Raw genomic sequence first — 19,544 nt, forward strand, 5'->3', positions numbered from 1 at the left:
CCTGGCTTTTAATTTAGCTGTAGGGAAAACAGTTGTGCCTGGATGAGTAAATCTGTGAATGCATTTGTTTGAACATTTGCATGTGAGTGTGCGAAGGGTTAATTGATTTTTGCTGTTTCTAGCCACACCCCCTTCAGCACCTCCCTTTCCTTAATAATTTATTTAATGTCCTAACTAGAGGCGATGTGCCTGGATATATGTATGTTTATTCTTATCATTGACCCCTGTGGCTAGGGTCCAATTCGGTGCACTCCCCCCTTCCCCTGTATGTTTGTCAGCATGCAGACAGCTTATGCTGGTGTATGCGCATGGTGCACATGGACACATAACATTAGCTCCCTTGTGCGATTGGTAAGATGCACTGTCTTTCCCAGGAGAGGAAGTTAGGATGTGTGCTCCTAATCCATTGATAGGTTTGATGCAATGAATGTGTTTGCATGTCTGCACTATGCATGTTACAGGGCCAGAGTTAGGACACCTATGTTTACCTGGGTACTTCTACGCAGTATAGGTGACTAAGCATAAGAATTCATTCTTCTGTGAACTAAAACCCTGGCGTTTAATTTAGCTGTAGGGATAACAGTTGTGCCTGGATGAGTAAATCTGTGAATGCATTTGTTTGAACATTTGCATGTGAGTGTGCGAAGGGTTAATTGATTTTTGCTGTTTCTAGCCACACCCCCTTCAGCACCTCCCTTTCCTTAATAATTTATTTAATGTCCTAACTAGAGGCGATGTGCCTGGATATATGTATGTTTATTCTTATCATTGACCCCTGTGGCTAGGGTCCAATTCGGTGCACTCCCCCCTTCCCCTGTATGTTTGTCAGCATGCAGACAGCTTATGCTGGTGTATGCGCATGGTGCACATGGACACATAACATTAGCTCCCTTGTGCGATTGGTAAGATGCACTGTCTTTCCCAGGAGAGGAAGTTAGGGTGTGTGCTCCTAATCCATTGATAGGTTTGATGCAATGAATGTGTTTGCATGTCTGCACTATGCATGTTACAGGGCCAGAGTTAGGACACCTATGTTTACCTGGGTACTTCTATGCAGTATAGGTGACTAAGCATAAGAATGCATTCTTCTGTGAACTAAAACCCTGGCGTTTAATTTAGCTGTAGGGAAAACAGTTGTGCCTGGATGAGTAAATCTGTGAATGCATTTGTTTGAACATTTGCATGTGAGTGTGCGACGGGTTAATTGATTTTTGCTGTTTCTAGCCACACCCCCTTCAGCACCTCCCTTTCCTTAATAATTTATTCAATGTCCTAACTAGAGGCGATGTGCCTGGATATATGTATGTTTATTCTTATCATTGACCCCTGTGGCTAGGGTCCAACTGGTGCACTCCCCCCTTCCCCTGTATGTTTGTCAGCATGCAGACAGCTTATGCTGGTGTATGCGCATGGTGCACATGGACACATAACATTAGCTCCCTTGTGCGATTGGTAAGATGCACTGTCTTTCCCAGGAGAGGAAGTTAGGATGTGTGCTCCTAATCCATTGATAGGTTTGATGCAATGAATGTGTTTGCATGTCTGCACTATGCATGTTACAGGGCCAGAGTTAGGACACCTATGTTTACCTGGGTACTTCTACGCAGTATAGGTGACTAAGCATAAGAATGCATTCTTCTGTGAACTAAAACCCTGGCTTTTAATTTAGCTGTAGGGATAACAGTTGTGCCTGGATGAGTAAATCTGTGAATGCATTTGTTTGAACATTTGCATGTGAGTGTGCCAAGAATGCAGCTAATCTTGTCAGATCTGACAATAATGTCAGAAACACCTGATCTGCTGCACGCTTGTTCAGGGTCTATGGCTGAAAGTATTAGAGGCAGAGGATCAGCAGAAATACCAGACAACTGGTATTGCTTAAAAGGAAATAAATATGGCAGCCTCCATATCCCACTCGCTTCAGTTAACAATAACATTTTTATAGCGCTTTTCTCCCATAGGACTCAAAGGGCTTAGGCTCTCTCAGATTCAGTAATTGGTAGTAGGATGAAGTATTAACACATACATTAATATTATATTATATATGGTATTCAGTCTGGATTTTAACACGTCCAGAGATGGAGATGTCCTGATCTGCTGAGGTAAGGAGGTCCATAATGTAGGAGTGGCATGACAGAAGGCCGTGTGACCAAAAGTTTTCTGAGACTCTGGGTATGACTAGATTATTATAACCTGTGGATCTGAGATTGCAGGGATTGCTACACAGCTGAAACATTTCTTTCATGTATCCAGGGTCCAGATTATGTAGTTTTAAATGTAAGTAGGCTGTTCGTGGATAAGATTCTCCAGGGGAGTAGCAATAAGGGGGTGCTGAGGTTGCGACCACATCGGGGCCCTTGGACCAGAGGGGCCCTGAGGGGCCCTCCCTGAACTGCAGTATATTATTTCTATTGGTCCTGTGCTCATAATAATCGCTTCTATAGATACTTTGAATAGTGGTAATCATGAAAAAAAACTGCTCCCCATTCCCTTCTTGCACATCTGACACTGTAGTTGCTATTGGCAGGTTTCGGTGCGCCATATCAATTATGTATAGAGTGCATTGGAGGGGCTCCAATGTAAAACTTGCATTGGGGCCCATAGCTCCTTAGCTACGCCACTGGGATTCTCCATTTTATAGGTAGCCAGTGAAGGGAGTGCAGGACCGGTTTTATGTGGCAGTGACGAGGTTGGTACAAGTCCTAGTATGGAAGGTTTAGAGAACATTACAATAGTCCAGTTGGAATGTAATGAAGGCATGAACTAATGTTGGCAGATCTTCTTGGAGAATGAGATGCTTGATTTTTGCAAAGTTCTTCAGGTGAACATAGGATGACTTCACCACAGCAGAAATGTAAATTCTGTAAAAGTTTAAATGAATCCCCATCAATTAGAACTCCCAGGCTACGTACATGATCAGAGCTGTGTAGATCTGTGCCTCCTATTACCAGTGGTGAAGGCTGCAAGTGAAGTTGTTTTGTTGTCATGTGCTGCCCTCCGATGAGAAGGACTTTTATCTGCATTTAGTCTCAGCCAGTTGTCACTCATCCATTGCTGTAGTTTGGCTAAGCAGGCATTTGGAGTTGGGTCTGTCACACTAGGCTTGAATGAAAGATGTAATTGGGTGTTGGCAGCATAGCAGTGGTATGTCAGGCCATGTTGTTGGATCCGTTTTCCAAGTGGTAGCATGTAAATTGTGAATGGCAGGTGAGAAAGCATTGAGTTATTGGGCACGTAATACTTAAGTGGTACAGAGTTGGACAGGAAGAGACCCATAGACACTTTTTGGGTTCTGCCACTCAAGAAGGATTGGAACCACTGGAGAACTATGCCATCAATGAAATAATATTCCTGTAGCCTGCTTATCATGATGTCATGGTCAACTGTATCAAAGGCTGCACAAAGGTTTAGCAGTATCATAATGGAACACTCTCCTCTGTCTCTTGCCATGAGTGGGTGGTTATAGATTTGGATGAAGACCATTTCAGTGCCGTGATTTTTTTCTGAAGCCAGACTGGAATGGGTCATAAATATTGTTTTGTAAGATTTTGGCTTCTAGATGGTGGTATATGGCTTTTTCAATTACCTTCCAGAGAAAGGAAAAGGATTAGAGACAGGTCTGTAGCTGGTCATTGCATCTGGGTCCAGGGAAGGTTTTTTGAGGAGCGACCTGATGATTGCTTCCTTCAGTAAAGCAGGAAATATCCCCAATTGTAAGGAACAGTTTGCAATTTTGAGGAATACTTGTATAAACAGGTCGGGACATTTCAGCATAAACTGTGTCGGGCCAGGGTCCAGGTCACAGGTAGTTTGGCGTAAGTGAAGGAGGATACTTGTGGTGACTTCTTAATCAATTTACTTAAAGTTTGACCAATGTGTTACATTGTCTCTGCTAATGTTCTTCAGCGTTCTTTTCTCTAATTATGAAAAAAGAAATGATCGAAAACTCAAAAAAATATTGCTGGGTTTATAAAATAAAGAAATTGACAAGGATACCTTTTAATTTTCTGAAAGATTGATCAGAATTTTCTAATATGGAAAAAATGGGTAATTTGATTTTGCAAACAACTTTCAATTTTTCTGTGTAACCAATTGTTTTTATTGAAAAATGGAAAAATCAAATCTTTTTATTTTATAATGTGTGGCCACCTTAACCACTTAAGCCTATCTGGATGAACATTCTCGTCCAGATAGGCTGCGCTTGCTCCTGCCGTCCACGCCATGCTCCCTCCGCTGGCCGTTAGCCTAGTGATCAATGAATGGGATTATAGATCCCATTCATTGAACAAAGTCCCCCGCAGAAAAACTGACAGCCTCTTATCAGAGGCTGTGGTCTTTCTGAGTAAAAAAAAGTTTCCCATCCTCATTCTTGTTCCTGAAAGCGAGATCGATCGCTCCCAGGTCTTTTTGACTGCCAACTTGTGGCCAAATAGTAAAACTACACTAACTTCAATTGTTTATTAAATAAATACATTATTTTACATTTAAAATTAGCTGTTTACCTCCCACACCAAAAATTACCCAAATAAAATTTTTAATCATTTTTTTTAAAATTACAATTAAAAACAAAAACATAAATAGTTACCTAAGGGTCTGAACTTTTTAAAGATGCATGTCAAAGGAGTATATTAATATAATTTTTTTAATTATATGCTTGTAAATAGTGATGGACGCAAATTGAAAAAATGCACCTTTATTTTCCAAATATAAAATACATGGGTTTTATTTACGATAGCATGTATTAATTTCAAACTATAATGACCAAAAACTGAAACATGATGAATTTTTTCCATTTCTTTCTTAATATTCCTGTTAAAATTGATTTAAAATAAAATTATTCTTAGCAAAATGTACCACCCAAAGAAAGCCTAATTGGTGGCAGAAAAAAAACAAGATATAGATCAATTCATTGTGATGAGTGGTGATAAAGTTATTGGCAAATGAATGGGAGGTGAAAGTTGCTCAGATGCAAAATGAACAACTCTGTGGGCTGAAGTGGTTAATGTAGTGACAAAAGTTAAACTGTCACATGGAGTGCTGATCCTATATGGGAAAAAGTGAACCACATAATCCTCAGTAAAGTTAAATATGTAAAATACAGGCTGATCTCCAAATTTAAAGTAGGAACCATAAGTGAGCATAAAACAAAAAGAAAAAAAGCGTGCAAAAATTCCCCCACTAAAAGTGCTGACTGACTGCTGACTGCTTCTCCAAAAAGTTTCTATATATTTGACAGGGCAAATAATACGATCTACTAAGAAGCACATCTAAATGGATCTTTCATAGTACTGCTGGTCACGTCTACCTCCATAACACCACTGATTAAATCCATGTTCGCAGTGACATTTGGTGATGGGATAATGATTTCAGGCTTTGCCAAACTCTTGGTGATTACCTTAATGGGTTTTTAACAGATTTCAGCTTTTACTTACAGGGATGTTTTACTGTGTGTATATACAGTAAGACTAGAGAGGAGTTAGGTTATAGTCATCACCAGGGGGGTCTTAGGGTTATGCACCACCAGAGGGGGTATTAAGGTTAGGCACTACCAAAGGAGTCTTAGGCACTACCGGGGGGGGGGGGGGGTTTAGGTTAGTCACCACGGGGGGGAGTCTCAGGGTCAGGCACCACCAGGGGAGGATTCTGTGTGAGAGTAGGGAGATGTTGCATTATAGTAATCTCTTTTTTTTTTTTAGCTATTTCAGTTTTCTCGGCTCTATCACTTTTCTCAGCTATACCCAGCGCCCTTTTATAGCTCCAGAAATTTTGTCTATAACAGCATCCTTTTTTATAAACTAAAGCTATCTTTGCGGCTACACTAGGTGCCTTTTGTAGCCAAATTTGGCATCTCGGCTACACTAGGCGCCTTTTGTAGCTGCATTCGACATCTCAGCTACTCCAGGTGCCTTTTCGTCTATACCAGGTGCCCTTGTGTGGTCAGGTGCTGATGTTGGATGAGAAGGTCTGGCTCTTATTCATCCTAGAGGTGTCTGTCAGTTTGAAGTAAAGTTCCTCCTCAACCAGTTCTCTCACCCACATCTTAAAGTGGTTCTGTGGATTATTAAAACAACAAAAACTGACACTTACCTGGGGTTTATCTAGGCCCCCTGCAGCTGTCATGTCCTGCGCCATCCTACTACGATCCTCCATTCCCCACCGCCGGTCCGGGTTCACTTAGCCATCTGATGCCATTTTGTTGCTCTGCTGCCTTGGCTACGCGCATGCTTGCTCCCATAGTATCTCCGGGAGCTTACAGGCGCAGTACGAGAGAACCTCATACTGCATCTGCGCAGTAAACTCCCGGAGACGCGAGTAAGAGCGAGCATTATTCTATTCGTCTAATCTGTTAATGCTGTTTTCTCTTTTTCTTACAGATTCAGATGGAAATCCAAAGGATCGGGAGCTGGTTCAAATGTTCCTTATGATGCATCCTTGGTACATCCCATCTGGAGATCTGGCAAAGAAACTCTTCACTCTATATCCTTTGTAAACTCTTTACCATGTATTATTATGCCTTTATGTAGTGCCAATATTTTTCTCCAGCGCTTTACAGCATATATTGAACTGCTGAGCTGTAGTGATGACCATATATTGGAGGACTCTGGGAGAAGCATGTGATGTGTTTGATCAGCTGATAGATTGGCAAAGCTCTGATTTGCTGTAATCACATCTTGCTTTAGCACATGACTAGCAAATCAGAGACTAACATATCCATCACCTGACCAAGCTGATCACATGCTTCCCAGTGAGTTCTCCTGCACATGACCATCAGGGCAGGTTCTAGACTTTTTGCTGCCTGAAGCAAGTTTGTGAGGATACGCCCTCCCATCCAGAGGAAAAAATCTGATGTATAGCTGGGTGCTGATAGGTGAGTGGCTGGGTGCGGATGTGTGGGTAGGTGGTTGGCTGAGTTCTGACAGCCAAACAAGTGGGTGCTGATAGGCCTACGGCTGAGTGCGGGTGTGCTGGTTGGTGGCTGGTTGCTGACAGACGAGTGAATAGGTGCTGGTTGGTGTACGGCTGAGTGAGGAAAAGTGGATGGGCGGGTGGCTGGGATCTGATTAGCTGGGTGCTGATAGTGTGTTGTGGAGTGCTGATTAGTTGCTGGCTGGGGCAGCATGCATACACTATACACACACAGACACCAACAGTGCACACACACACGCTGCACACACTACACACACACACTGTACATACACATACATACAAACACAAACACAGCATTCTTCCCTCGGGTATAGTATACATTCACAGCATAAACAGCAGAGAGCCGGGAGGGAGGAGGGGCGGAGCTAGCAGAGTGCAGTAAATATAAAGGGGCCTGTCAGCACGCATGGACCCACAGCAGGTAAGCTGTGTGCTCTGCGAGTCAGGCAGAAGCAGCAGAGCAGTGGGAGAGACCGACAGAGATTGGCTTAAGCCTCATACACATGAGGCACAAAAGTCACAAGAGACCAAAAAAAAAAAAAAAAAAAAAAAAAAGCAGCGACATTTTGTCGCCAGGTCCCTCTGTGCAGCAGCCATACACATGACGCACAGAGGGACAGAGATGCGGCGGAAGCTGTCGCTGAAGGTTCCTCCTCCCGCCGGAAGCTCCGTGCTCCATCTATGGGTTGCTGTCGCTAGTCCGCATACACACGCAGTACGCGTGGCGGACTAGCGACAGTTGCGGCGCAGTTGCAGCAACAGCTGTTGCCGACGATTGGCCACGTCGACAGCTAGGACTGGCGACGGCACGGGGATCTGTCGCTGCAACATGCGCGTGCCACGTGTTTGCGGCGACAATTGTGCCCCGTGTGTATGAGCCATAAATGTAGAGCTGTTTCTGCCCCCTACAGTCTGCCACCCTGAATCACATGAATTAGTCTGCTTCATCACTACTGAACAGACTATTTCACTGACTGTCCTTTAGAGTAATTTACATTGTAATCCCTTCTATAGTCTTAATCATTTATGCCTCGTGGATGTGAGCTTCACGTCCGCAGCGGTAGCTGCTAGAGCCGCAGGGACGCGCTAGTCACATCCCTGCAGTTTGAGGGGTTTTCAGGCAATCATGCAGGCAGATTCCCGCGATAGCGATGTTACTGGGAGCAGGGGAGATTGGCTGCAGGGGACAAAAGTCCCCTGTGCTAATCCGTACATTACCGCCGAGAATAAACACTGTTTTAGTTAAAAAACAGTGTTAATTCTTACATAGAGCCGCCGCGCTATCTCCTGCCATCATTTCTGCCGGTTTCTGCTGCCCGATCGTTAAATTTATGAATGGGAACAATGTTCCCATTCATAAATCTCCCCGCCGGCACAGTGATCGCAGGCTTCCATTGAAACCTTAAGTCACTTCCCCTAGTTACAATTGTAGCAATACATTGTATCCTATGTAGCGTACTTGTACGCTACATAGAATTTTGCTCAGCAGGGACATCTTGTGGCCAAACAGTAAAATACACCTACTGACTTTAGAGGAAAAAAAAAACAATATCTGTCAAGAGGGCGTATAATTATGAAATAATGGGCTAAAAATTAGTGATGGATGTAAAACTGAAAAATGCACCTTTTATTTCCAAATAAAATATTGTCACCATACATTATACTAGGGATATAATTTTAACGTTGCAATAACCGGGACAAATGGGCAAATAAAATGTGTGGATTTTAATTACAGTAGCATGTATTATTTTAAAACTATAATGGCCGAAAGCTGAGAAATAATGATTTTTTTTCAATTTTTTTTTTGTATTATTCCCGTCAAAATGCATTTAGCATAAAATAATTCTTAACATAATGTACCACCCAAAGAAAGCCTAATTGGTGGTGGAAAAATCAAGATTTCTTTGGGATAAGTAGTGATAAAGTTATTAGGGAATGAAAGGGAGGAGCGCTGTAAGGGGAAAATTCCTCTCGTCCATAAGGTGAAAAATACCCGCGGGCTGAAATGGTAAGGTGGCCACACACAGTACAATTTTTGGTACTTGCGTATTATGCCGTCACACAGGAAAAGTGTATACAATGTTTCAATCCTTTCAGCATCAGTGTTTAAGATTACAGCCTGGAATCTCTTTCAGTGGAGGTGCTGTGGCTGTGCAGAATGAACACATTACTTACATAATAAATTACAGTACATAACTAAAGTAACAGGAAAAAAATAGTGTCACAGGAGCTCTAGTGGCTGACCGCACTTAGCCTTCTAAACGGTGCCAGCGCACAGATCGTGCGAACTCTGGTCGCAGTCAATGCGCAGGAACCGTTAAGAATTAGCCGCAGACAACTCAGAAGGGAGCCTGTGAGACACGGGTAATTACAACGTCACCTACTGGTTCAGAGTAGACTGCCACCACCGCGGTTACTATGGGACCGTGGGGCCCACTAACTGACTGACTAATCCTGCGAATAAAATGGTTAAACACACGATATTCTGTCTAGCCAACAACAAACAAACAGTAGCGTATCTTCAGAGACCCGGGATCATTTCTGTGTGTGCTGATAAGCAGGGTAGCGAAACAGTGAATGACTTGGGGAAAGTCGTTTATTCACGCAATATAAATAATTAATATATACAGACAATTATGAAAATCAACAATTATTAAAACAGTAATAGCCAGTATGAAAAATAAAAGAAGGGAGAAAAATACTTAGTTCCTGGAAAGATGTCCTTATTGTGGGAAGAATCATAAAGTCCTTGGTTTCAAAGTCCAGAGTTCAGAGTTCAGACCAGGTGGATACCAGCATATCCTCAAGCTGGCATCTGATGAGTGCAAGATGGTTCAGTGTGGAGGACCTCTTCCCAGGCAGCTCATTCACTTTTTATGGAGCTGAGCTCAGAGGCGGGCTCCCAGAGTCGGCCCTCCAGGCCGGACTATGGTAATCACATGTGGGCAGGGGCTTTAGCAACCTCATAATCCTGACATGTTCCCTAGGCAGACCTGCGCGGCCGGCCCACAAATAATAAGTACATATTCTCGATCCCCAGAACCTACCGATTAATATGATATCAAACTTGGGCATGTTTGCATGCCTGGTTAAAAAACGGTGGAATTCCCAGAGTTCTGTTTAGGACAGTGGCCCAAATTTAATATCAAAACACTCACAAGATCCGGACCAGCAGAATGATATAACTTTCACATTTCTCACCTGAACGGTATTGCTTAAACATGCTCAAAATACTAAACTCCATGCTTTCTAATATGGCTCCGGCCGGTCTGAGCAGAGCAGATTTTTTGAATAGCCCCCTGCTGGGAGCTCATCCTGTCTTCCCCAAATGGCAGAGTGAGTTCTCTGCTGACTAATTAACATCTAGGTGTCACCTGGTTCCCAGAGCCAAAAGGGAAATTGTGCCTTCCACAGGGAATATGTCCAAGCTAATTAACACCTTCCCCCTAGGCTGTCATTTCAGCTAAGACAGATTTCCCAGCTGTTCCTAAGCAGAGGGATACTGCACATCAGATCTTGGCTTTATTGATCTGAGGCGCAATCGATGCAGGAATCGAGTGCGATCGTTCTTTTCTTCACGGGCGGTTCCAGGACGCGCCTGCGTCCCCGCAATCGTCCGTGACAGCCCTCCCCTTGTCCGTGGCTTAGCCACTCATCCGCAAGATGTGTGGCGGCGCCGCTAACCTGGCTGACGGGCCTCGAGGTGCCGGTACGGCGGGAAAACCTATTGGAGCCTGTGGCTCGGTTCCCCTGGACCGGTCGCGGTCTGCTACCCTCAGGGTTGACCCAACCTGGACCGTTCTGGACAGGGCGTTTGCGCCACTGCAGTCGGACGTGGTGTCTGCCGGGACTGCTGACAACGGGCAGTGGGTTGGTTAGGTCAACAGCCAGCCCACGCAGGGTTCCCCTGCTGAGTGGCTGTGGACCTAAGGGAACCCCGCGGGAATCCCTGGACCTTCCCAGCTCCTGACAGACGGCACATGCCCTGCAGTAGTTTGCTACATCCCTGTTCATCCGGGGCCAATAAAACTGGTTCCGAATACCGGCGAGTGTCTTGTGGACACCCGAGTGCCCTGTCAGAGGATTACCATGTGCGGATTTCAGCACATGTCCCCTGAACGCACTCGGGACCACAAGCCACTTGGTATCCGCGTGGGATCTACCTGTAGGGGGCTGTACAGACTCACTGTACAGTCTCCCACCTTCCCAGTACACCTTGAAAGCGGCCCCGTCTGCGAGGGGCTCAGCGGCTTGCTGCCTGAGCACCTCCAGGCTTGGGTCACTTTGTAGTGCAGCTGAGAATACGGCGCTGTCAGTTTCAGCCAACTGGCTCATGTCACACGAGGCCAGCGGCTGAAAGGTCTCATCCCTGCGGTCAGAGGAGGGGGAGGAGGCCGGAACCCCCTCCACCTGTTCCGAGCCCAGGTTCTGAGCAGTGCAGCTGCGCGGTACTGCTAGCACCGGTACACTGTCAGAATGGCACAGACGGACAGTACTCAAATCATCATTGCATGCAGTAATGATATTGACAGGTATAGACATTTTTCCATGACAGATAGGTTGTACAGTAAACTCAGGTACAGTTACAGCATCATCACAACAGACAGTCTGTACATCAAACTCAGGTGCCTTTGAAGCAGGCACTATTGAACCTGGTACCCTTGAACTGGGCACATTCAACCCACCTCCCCCTGGTGCTCCCCCAAGTGTATAAAGTACCTGGTGGTGGGTGGAGAGTCCGTCTCCTTCCGTGAGCGACAAGGCGGTCGTGGCAGGTTCATAGTAGGACACAAGCTTGCCCAAATCAGTCCCAAGCAACACAGGGACTGGGAGATCCTTCATAACCCCAACAACCCGTTCTTGGACTCCTCCCGCTCCCCAATCCAGCTTCACTTTTGCGTGGGCTATGTGGAAAAGGGTGCCCTCTACTCCAGTAAGGGCAAGGGATCGGCTGGAGCTGATGCTCTTCTTTGGCACAAGATGTGAGTGAACTAACGTGATGTCAGCTCCGGTGTCTCGAAATCCGGTGACAACTTTGCCGTTCACTCTAACAAGTTGCTGCTGGTCGGTTCGGTCGCGGATTTCCTGTCCGCGTGCAAACAGGACAAAATCTGATGATCCAGGCTGTGGTTCGCTGGCGGGTTGCCTCTGCTGTGGGTGAGGTGCAGGTGATGCAGATGATCCAGGTGCTGGTGGTGTCTGTCTCCGCTCCGGACAGTCGAATTTCATGTGTCCGGGCTGGCGGCAGTAGTGACAGGTGACCTCTCCAGGCGCTGCGGGCCTGGGTGCAGCAGCTGCGCTGGGTGGCCTCTGTGGCGGACGGCTCACAGGGGCAGGAGGGTCTGCCGAGGTATTGGGCTGACCTCCTCTCCAGCTGGATGGGACAGTTCTGCGTGTATCAGCCACCCGGGTAGTTGCAAAAGTCTCAGCAAGGTCTGCAGCGACAGTGGTTGAAGCCGGCCTGCGTTCTAACACAAACTGTCGTACATCAGCAGGGCAAATGTTCAGAAATTGTTCCAGGACTATCAAGTCCTCCAGGACGCCATAAGACCCTTTGGTGAGGCCGAGTGTCCACTGGCGGAGTGTGGTGAGCAAGCTGCTGACCACATCTCGGTACGAATCAGAAGACTTTTTCTGCCAGGCCCTGAACTTTTTGCGATAGGCTTCTGGCGTCAGCTGGTACTTAGTAATGATAGCGTCTTTTATAGCATCATAATCATTATCCTTTTCCGCAGGCAATTCTGCGAAAGCATCAAGCGCTTTGTAGCGCAGCAAAGGTGTCAGATGTCTGGCCCACTGGTCTTGGGACAGACGATACTGACGGCATGCTTTTTCAAAAGACCGCAAAAACAAGTCAATGTCAGTGTCTTTTTCAATATTAGCAAATTTAAATTTTGCACTTACGGGTGCTGCAGCTCCTTCAGCAGGGAGGCTGGGCGGTGAACTCCGGCTGGCCTGTTGCACCTTTGCCAGGTTGAGCTCATGCTGTCGTCTCTCCCGCGCCTCTGCGGCATCCCTCTCCGCGTGGCGTTCAGCAGCAGCAGCAGCTTTGCGTTCTGCAGATTGGCGCTCCCGTTCCTCTCGTGCTTCCATGTACTGCATGTACTTTTCCAGGTCAGTCTCCATCAGCTTTTGTAATGCCTGCTGCATTACCGGGTCAGCACCCATGGACAGTCCAGTACTGGCCAGTTCCGGGCGAGTAATGTCAGAAACTCTGGGATTGGGGTCCATACTGACAGTCTCTGGCGTAACTGTTGCAACAGGGCCCGCAGGATGCTCAACCTCTGTACGCCTAAGATCTTCAGCCTCTGGTTCCCCTTGATTGTCAGATGGGCTGGTATCCACCTCAGCGGACACTCCCGGCTCCCGCAGTTGCTGGGCATCCCATCTGGACAAGTCTGCTATCAGGTCCCGTTTTGTCTTGCGGAGGATGCCAATGCCCCTCTCTTCGCAAAGATTTTCCAGGTCTGCTAGGCACATGTTCTGGTAGTTCCCGGACATTTCCATGCCAAATAAAATAAAACTTTGGGGAAGGGGTACTGGCTACACAGTCTCTCTGTATATATAAAAAATATATTGCCTTCCAGCTACACCAACGAATTAGTTCGTTTCTCGATAGCGCTAGCGCTATCGCAGATACTTTCAGCACAACACAGATCCCCTCAGGAGCGGCGGCAGCAGAGACGCACAGGGCAGACAACGGCCGAGGATTTTACATGTGATATGCGCATTGTTCTTCTATACTTGTGAGTGCACTTTTAATCTTTTATATACTATAATAAAGTGGAATTATGCTATGGAGGCATTTGTTTTGAGTTCTTAAGGAAGAAAACAGCTGGTGGAAAGCGGAAGTCCGCATGGCAGTACCTGAATGACACCTGAGCGCACTTGCTGGTCTGGAAACAGTCAGCCATTGAATCTGGTGAGCGGCTAGGTGCTTATAGCGGTGGTTGTACACGGACACAGTGTGCTGGCACATAGGTGCTCACTGGTGGAGGGTGTCACTTGGTAATAGTGCCTAAACTGGATTACGCTATGTACTTTCTCTCTCCTCTGACCTGTTTGAGTGTAATATAGAGTGAAGCTGATGAGGAAGCCTGAGGTCCGGATTTGTAAACAAGCGTGGTTGCTGATATTTATGCTATCAGCCACTGGATATTGGTGAGAGTATAACTGTTGAATTGTGGAACTGTCTATTATCAAAAAGCTTGGAATCAGTGTGGTTACTTTACACTGGACTTGAGAACATATCGTGTAAACAAGGGACTCTGAACTGTGTTCAATGTAATATGAATTGAGTGATGTTATATGATAATTTATCCCTGTGTAGTATGTGAGATATTGGAAAAGGGAGATAGTGAGCCCATAACTCCATTTACTTCCCCGCCATTGGAGCGCTGCACACATTACAATATAACAACACAGATCCCAACCGCTGCCTAACACTGTCACAGGAGCCCTAGTGGCTGACCGCACTTAGCCTTCTAAACGGTGCCAGCGCACAGATCCTGCGAACTCTGGTCGCAGTCAATGCGCAGGAACCGTTAAGAATTAGCCGCAGACAACTCAGAAGGGAGCCTGTGAGACACGGGTAATTACAACGTCACCTACTGGTTCAGAGTAGACTGCCACCACCGTGGTTACTATGGGACCGTGGGGCCCACTAACTGACTGACTAATCCTGCGAATAAAACGGTTAAACACACGATATTCTGTCTAGCCAACAACAAACAAACAGTAGCGTATCTTCAGAGACCCGGGATCATTTCTGTGTGTGCTGATAAGCAGGGTAGCGAAACAGTGAAGGACTTGGGGAAAGTCATTTATTCACGCAATATAAATAATTAATATATACAGACAATTATGAAAATCAACAATTATTAAAACAGTAATAGCCAGTATGAAAAATAAAAGAAGGGAGAAAAATACTTAGTTCCTGGAAAGATGTCCTTATTGTGGGAAGAATCATAAAGTCCTTGGTTTCAAAGTCCAGAGTTCAGAGTTCAGACCAGGTGGATACCAGCATATCCTCAAGCTGGCATCTGATGAGTGCAAGATGGTTCAGTGTGGAGGACCTCTTCCCAGGCAGCTCATTCACTTTTTATGGAGCTGAGCTCAGAGGCGGGCTCCCAGAGTCGGCCCTCCAGGCCGGACTATGGTAATCACATGTGGGCAGGGGCTTTAGCAACCTCATAATCCTGACATGTTCCCTAGGCAGACCTGCGCGGCCGGCCCACAAATAATAAGTACATATTCTCGATCCCCAGAACCTACCGATTAATATGATATCAAACTTGGGCATGTTTGCATGCCTGGTTAAAAAACGGTGGAATTCCCAGAGTTCTGTTTAGGACAGTGGCCCAAATTTAATATCAAAACACTCACAAGATCCGGACCAGCAGAATGATATAACTTTCACATTTCTCACCTGAACGGTATTGCTTAAACATGCTCAAAATACTAAACTCCATGCTTTCTAATATGGCTCCGGCCGGTCTGAGCAGAGCAGATTTTTTGAATAGCCCCCTGCTGGGAGCTCATCCTGTCTTCCCCAAATGGCAGAGTGAGTTCTCTGCTGACTAATTAACATCTAGGTGTCACCTGGTTCCCAGAGCCAAAAGGGAAATTGTGCCTACCACAGGGAATATGTCCAAGCTAATTAACACCTTCCCCCCAGGCTGTCATTTCAGCTAAGACAGATTTCCCAGCTGTTCCTAAGCAGAGGGATACTGCACATCAGATCTTGGCTTTATTGATCTGAGGCGCAATCGATGCAGGAATCGAGTGCGATCGTTCTTTTCTTCACGGGCGGTTCCAGGACGCGCCTGCGTCCCCGCAATCGTCCGTGACAAATAGTTTAGTAAAATTAGTAACCCTTCACCCCTAACCTTAGCCCTAACCCTTCACCTTCCCCTCCTTGACTCCTAACCTTAACCCTTAACTTCCCCCCTAACCTCCCCCTCCTTTGCCCCTCACCTTAACCTCCCTCCTCCTTAACCTAACCCTTAACCTCCCCCTTAATCCCTAATCTTAACGTCTAACCCTAAGCCCCTAACCTTAACCTCCCCTCCTAAACCCCTAACCTTAACTCTAACCCTTCACCTTCCCCCTCAACTCCTAACCATATCCTTTAACCTCCTTAACCCCTAACCTTAACCTCCCCCTCCTTAACCCCTAACCTTAACCCTAACCCTTCATGTCTCTCCTCAACTCCAAACCTTAACCTTCCCCCTCCTTAACTCCTAACCGTAACCCTTAGCCTCCCCCTTCTTAACCCTAACTTTAACCTTCTTGCCACCCTCCTTAACGCCAAACCTTAACCCTAACCCTTTAACCTTCCTCCTTAACTACTAACCTTATCCTCTCTGCCCCCCTCCTTAACGCCTAACCATAACCCTAACCCATAATCCCACCTCCTTAACTCCTAACCTTAACACTAACTCCCTCCTCAAGGTTAGGCGTTATGGAGGGGGGATTAAGGTTAGGAGTTAAGGAGGGGTAGGTTAGGGGTTAAGGAGGGTGGTTAATGTAAGGGCCTGTTTCCACTACACGCAGATTAGATGCAGAGTGGATGCAGAAAAACTGACTCCAATGAATGCCTATGGGAAAAATCTGCATCAGAAAAATTGCTTTTAGTGGAAACAGGCCCATAGGCATTCATTGGAGTCAGTTTTTCTGCATCCATTCTGCATCCAATCTGTGTGTAGTGGAAACAGGCCCTTAGGGGTTAAGGAGGGGGAAATGGTTAAGGTTAGAGGTTAAAGAAAACCTGAACTGAAAATTAAAAGTCAAAATAAGCATACACAAGTCATACTTACCTCCCATGTAATCTACTCCTCAGTGTCTTTCTCCTGTCCCGCGTCCTGTTTGTTCACTGTGATCAAGGGAATTTTCTGTCCTCCATTTTGAAAATGGCCATTACCCATAACAGCTTTCTGGTCAGCACACAGTTAAACTGTAACATCGCCCACTTGAGCCATAGGGAAACATGGACATTACCTGGTACATCAGTTTTCCTCTCAGCTATAACTGACAGCAACTGATATTTTACTGACAGCAACTGATATATTTCAGATCTGACAAAATATTGTCAGAACTGGAAGGCATTATTGTCAGAAGAAAATGGGGAGCTTCAGAGAGGAACTGATGGCAAGGTAACTATGTAATGTTTATTTGAAGTTACCTCATGTGTTTATTTTAAATATTTTTACTCAGTACAGGTTCTCTTTAAAGAAAACCTGAACTGAAAATTAAAAGTCAAAATAAGCATACACAAGTCATACTTACATCCTGTGTAGTCCACTCCTCAATCTCTTTTTCCTCTCCTGCGTCCTGTTTGTCCACTGTGATCAGTGGAATTCTCCGTCCTCCATTTTGAAAATGGCCGTTACCCCATAACAGCTTCCTGGTCAGCACACAGTTAAACTGTAACATCGCCCACTTGAGCCATAGGGAAACATGGACACATCAGTTCTCCTCTCAGCTTTAACTGACAGCAACTGATATATAACTGAGAGCAACTGCTATATTTCAGTTCTGACAAAATGTTGTCAGAACTGGAAGGGATCATTGTCAGAAGAAAAGGGTGAGCTTCTGAGAGGAACTGATGGCAAGGTAACTATATAATGTTCATTTGAAGTTACCTCAAGTGTTTATTTTAAATAATTATACTCAGTACAGGTTCTCTTTAAGGAGGGAGGCGGTTAAGGGTTAGGGCTAATGTTAGGAGTTAAGGAAGGGATACAGGGTTAAGCGTTAATCTTTAGGGGTTAAGGGGGAAGGTTAAGGGTTAGGTTAAGGAGGAGGGAGGTTAACGTTAGGAGTTAAGGAAGGGAATAAGGGTGGTTAAGGTTAGGTGTTAAGGAAGGGGGTTAAGAGTTAAGTACCCACTTTTTTAAATATCTTTTTAATTCAAGAATTGCAATCCATTTTTCTGATTGATTGTAACATTTCAAAAATCTGACCAATGTACCATACACATGTTTAACTTTTCCCCAATGATGAAAAAAATTTATATAAAACTCAGAAAAAATTCCTTGGGTCTATGCTTTACATCAAGTAATTGACAATCTACCCTACACCATTCAAGTTTCATAAAAAATTCTCAGAAAAATCCAACGCTCCCAATCTTCTTTTATCGAATAAAAATGGGAAATTCGATCAGATTTCTTGAAAGGATGAAAAAAAAAAACCTTTCGATTTTATTGTATCATTTTATTGTATGGTCATATTAAAGGGAACCTAAGCCATATAAAATTCTTTAAACTTAGTTAAATAAACACATGATGTACCTGCAAATGACTATTACACACATACCTCGCTGTCAGTTTCTCTCAGTAGCTCACCATTTTCTTTTAAAAACAATTGCTTCCAGTTCCGACAAGATCTAGTTGTACTTGTCTCTCCGGAAGCTGAAAACCTTAGAGCCATTTTCCACTATATGGGCTGAGACACACCAGAAAAGCTCCCCAAACGCTAGAGGTTTCAAAAGCTCTTCCCAATGTAATATGTTTTTTTTTTTTTACAAAACCTCATTGCTCCAGTGTGCATAGACACATTGTAACGATCGGTGAAGCACATAGAGGATCTGATTACCGGTGATCTGCAGTATCACCGGGAATACAGAAATATACCAGATTATAAGTGATCTGCAGTATCACCGATAATCCGATATACCAGCTAACCTCTGTTCACCTGAGTGGAGTGTTTGGTGTAACAGTAACACTTAGAGGACTAGGCCTCAGTGTAGTAAAGAGTACTACACAGATTCCTTCCGAAGACCTGAACTCTCCAAGGCGGGAGGAGTCAGGCTGAAAGAGTAGGATTACAGCTCCAGCTGGTCCCGGCACACTTAAGGATCTGACTAAGGGTCTGAGTGCTCCCACATATGTGATCGCAACGCCAGACACTGGAGAAATGACCAGGCTCCAGTATATTTCCACAAGGATCCCTCCAGCACCTCCCTAAGTGCTGGACCAATGAGGAGTGGAGCCAGAGTCAGCTGACCAGCCTGGTCAGCTGACTACCTCTGGCTGTCATATAATTCCTGCCTGAGTGCGCGCGCGTCACTCTGAACCTGGAGGGACTACGTGTCCCAGCCACACAAACACCGTTCTGCGGAGTCTCTGCAGTGGGGCCATGTGCGCTAACCGCCGCGTCCAACGCGTCGGTTTCTCCGCGCACCGCCATGCCTTGCACGGAGACAGCCGCCTCACGCTGAGAGGAGGCGGCTGCCTCCCCGTGCTCTGCCCCAGTATGCGCGGAAAGAGCCGCCTCCTGCTGCCTCATGGCGGCGGCTCTTCCGCGCTTCTTAACACACATAGGATAACATTAGCAGGAGGTTTCAATAACTCAAAACGCTCAGAAAAACTCCTCTGGTGTGCACCAGGCCTATCAGTTGCTGTCAGTTATAACTAAAGGGACAACTGATATGCATGTTAATATCCATGTTTCCCTATGGCTCCATTAAAGTGGTCTAAAAGTCAGCATTTCTACTTTGCTCTAAAAGATACCTCACAGCTTTAAAGTAGCTTTATCCCAGATTATTTTTTTTTAGCAGCACATCACTGAAATGGTTAAACAAAGCACATTGTCCTGCTATTCAGCTTCAAATCTGC

General features: G+C 45.4%; 1 protein-coding gene across 4 annotated transcripts in view; it reads left to right on the plus strand.

The window, feature by feature from the left end:
• RASGRP2 (RAS guanyl releasing protein 2) overlaps positions 1-19,544 on the plus strand; it is a 261,441-nt gene that overhangs the window by 94,259 nt on the left and 147,638 nt on the right. For all 4 annotated transcript variants that reach the window (XM_068259466.1, XM_068259465.1, XM_068259468.1 and 1 more), the window contains one exon: positions 6,375-6,477. In XM_068259466.1, the coding sequence (XP_068115567.1) occupies positions 6,375-6,477 (103 nt within the window). The remainder of the gene's footprint in view (positions 1-6,374; positions 6,478-19,544) is intronic.

The sequence above is a fragment of the Hyperolius riggenbachi genome, chromosome 11, assembly GCF_040937935.1.
Source record: "Hyperolius riggenbachi isolate aHypRig1 chromosome 11, aHypRig1.pri, whole genome shotgun sequence".
Taxonomy (NCBI): domain Eukaryota; kingdom Metazoa; phylum Chordata; class Amphibia; order Anura; family Hyperoliidae; genus Hyperolius; species Hyperolius riggenbachi.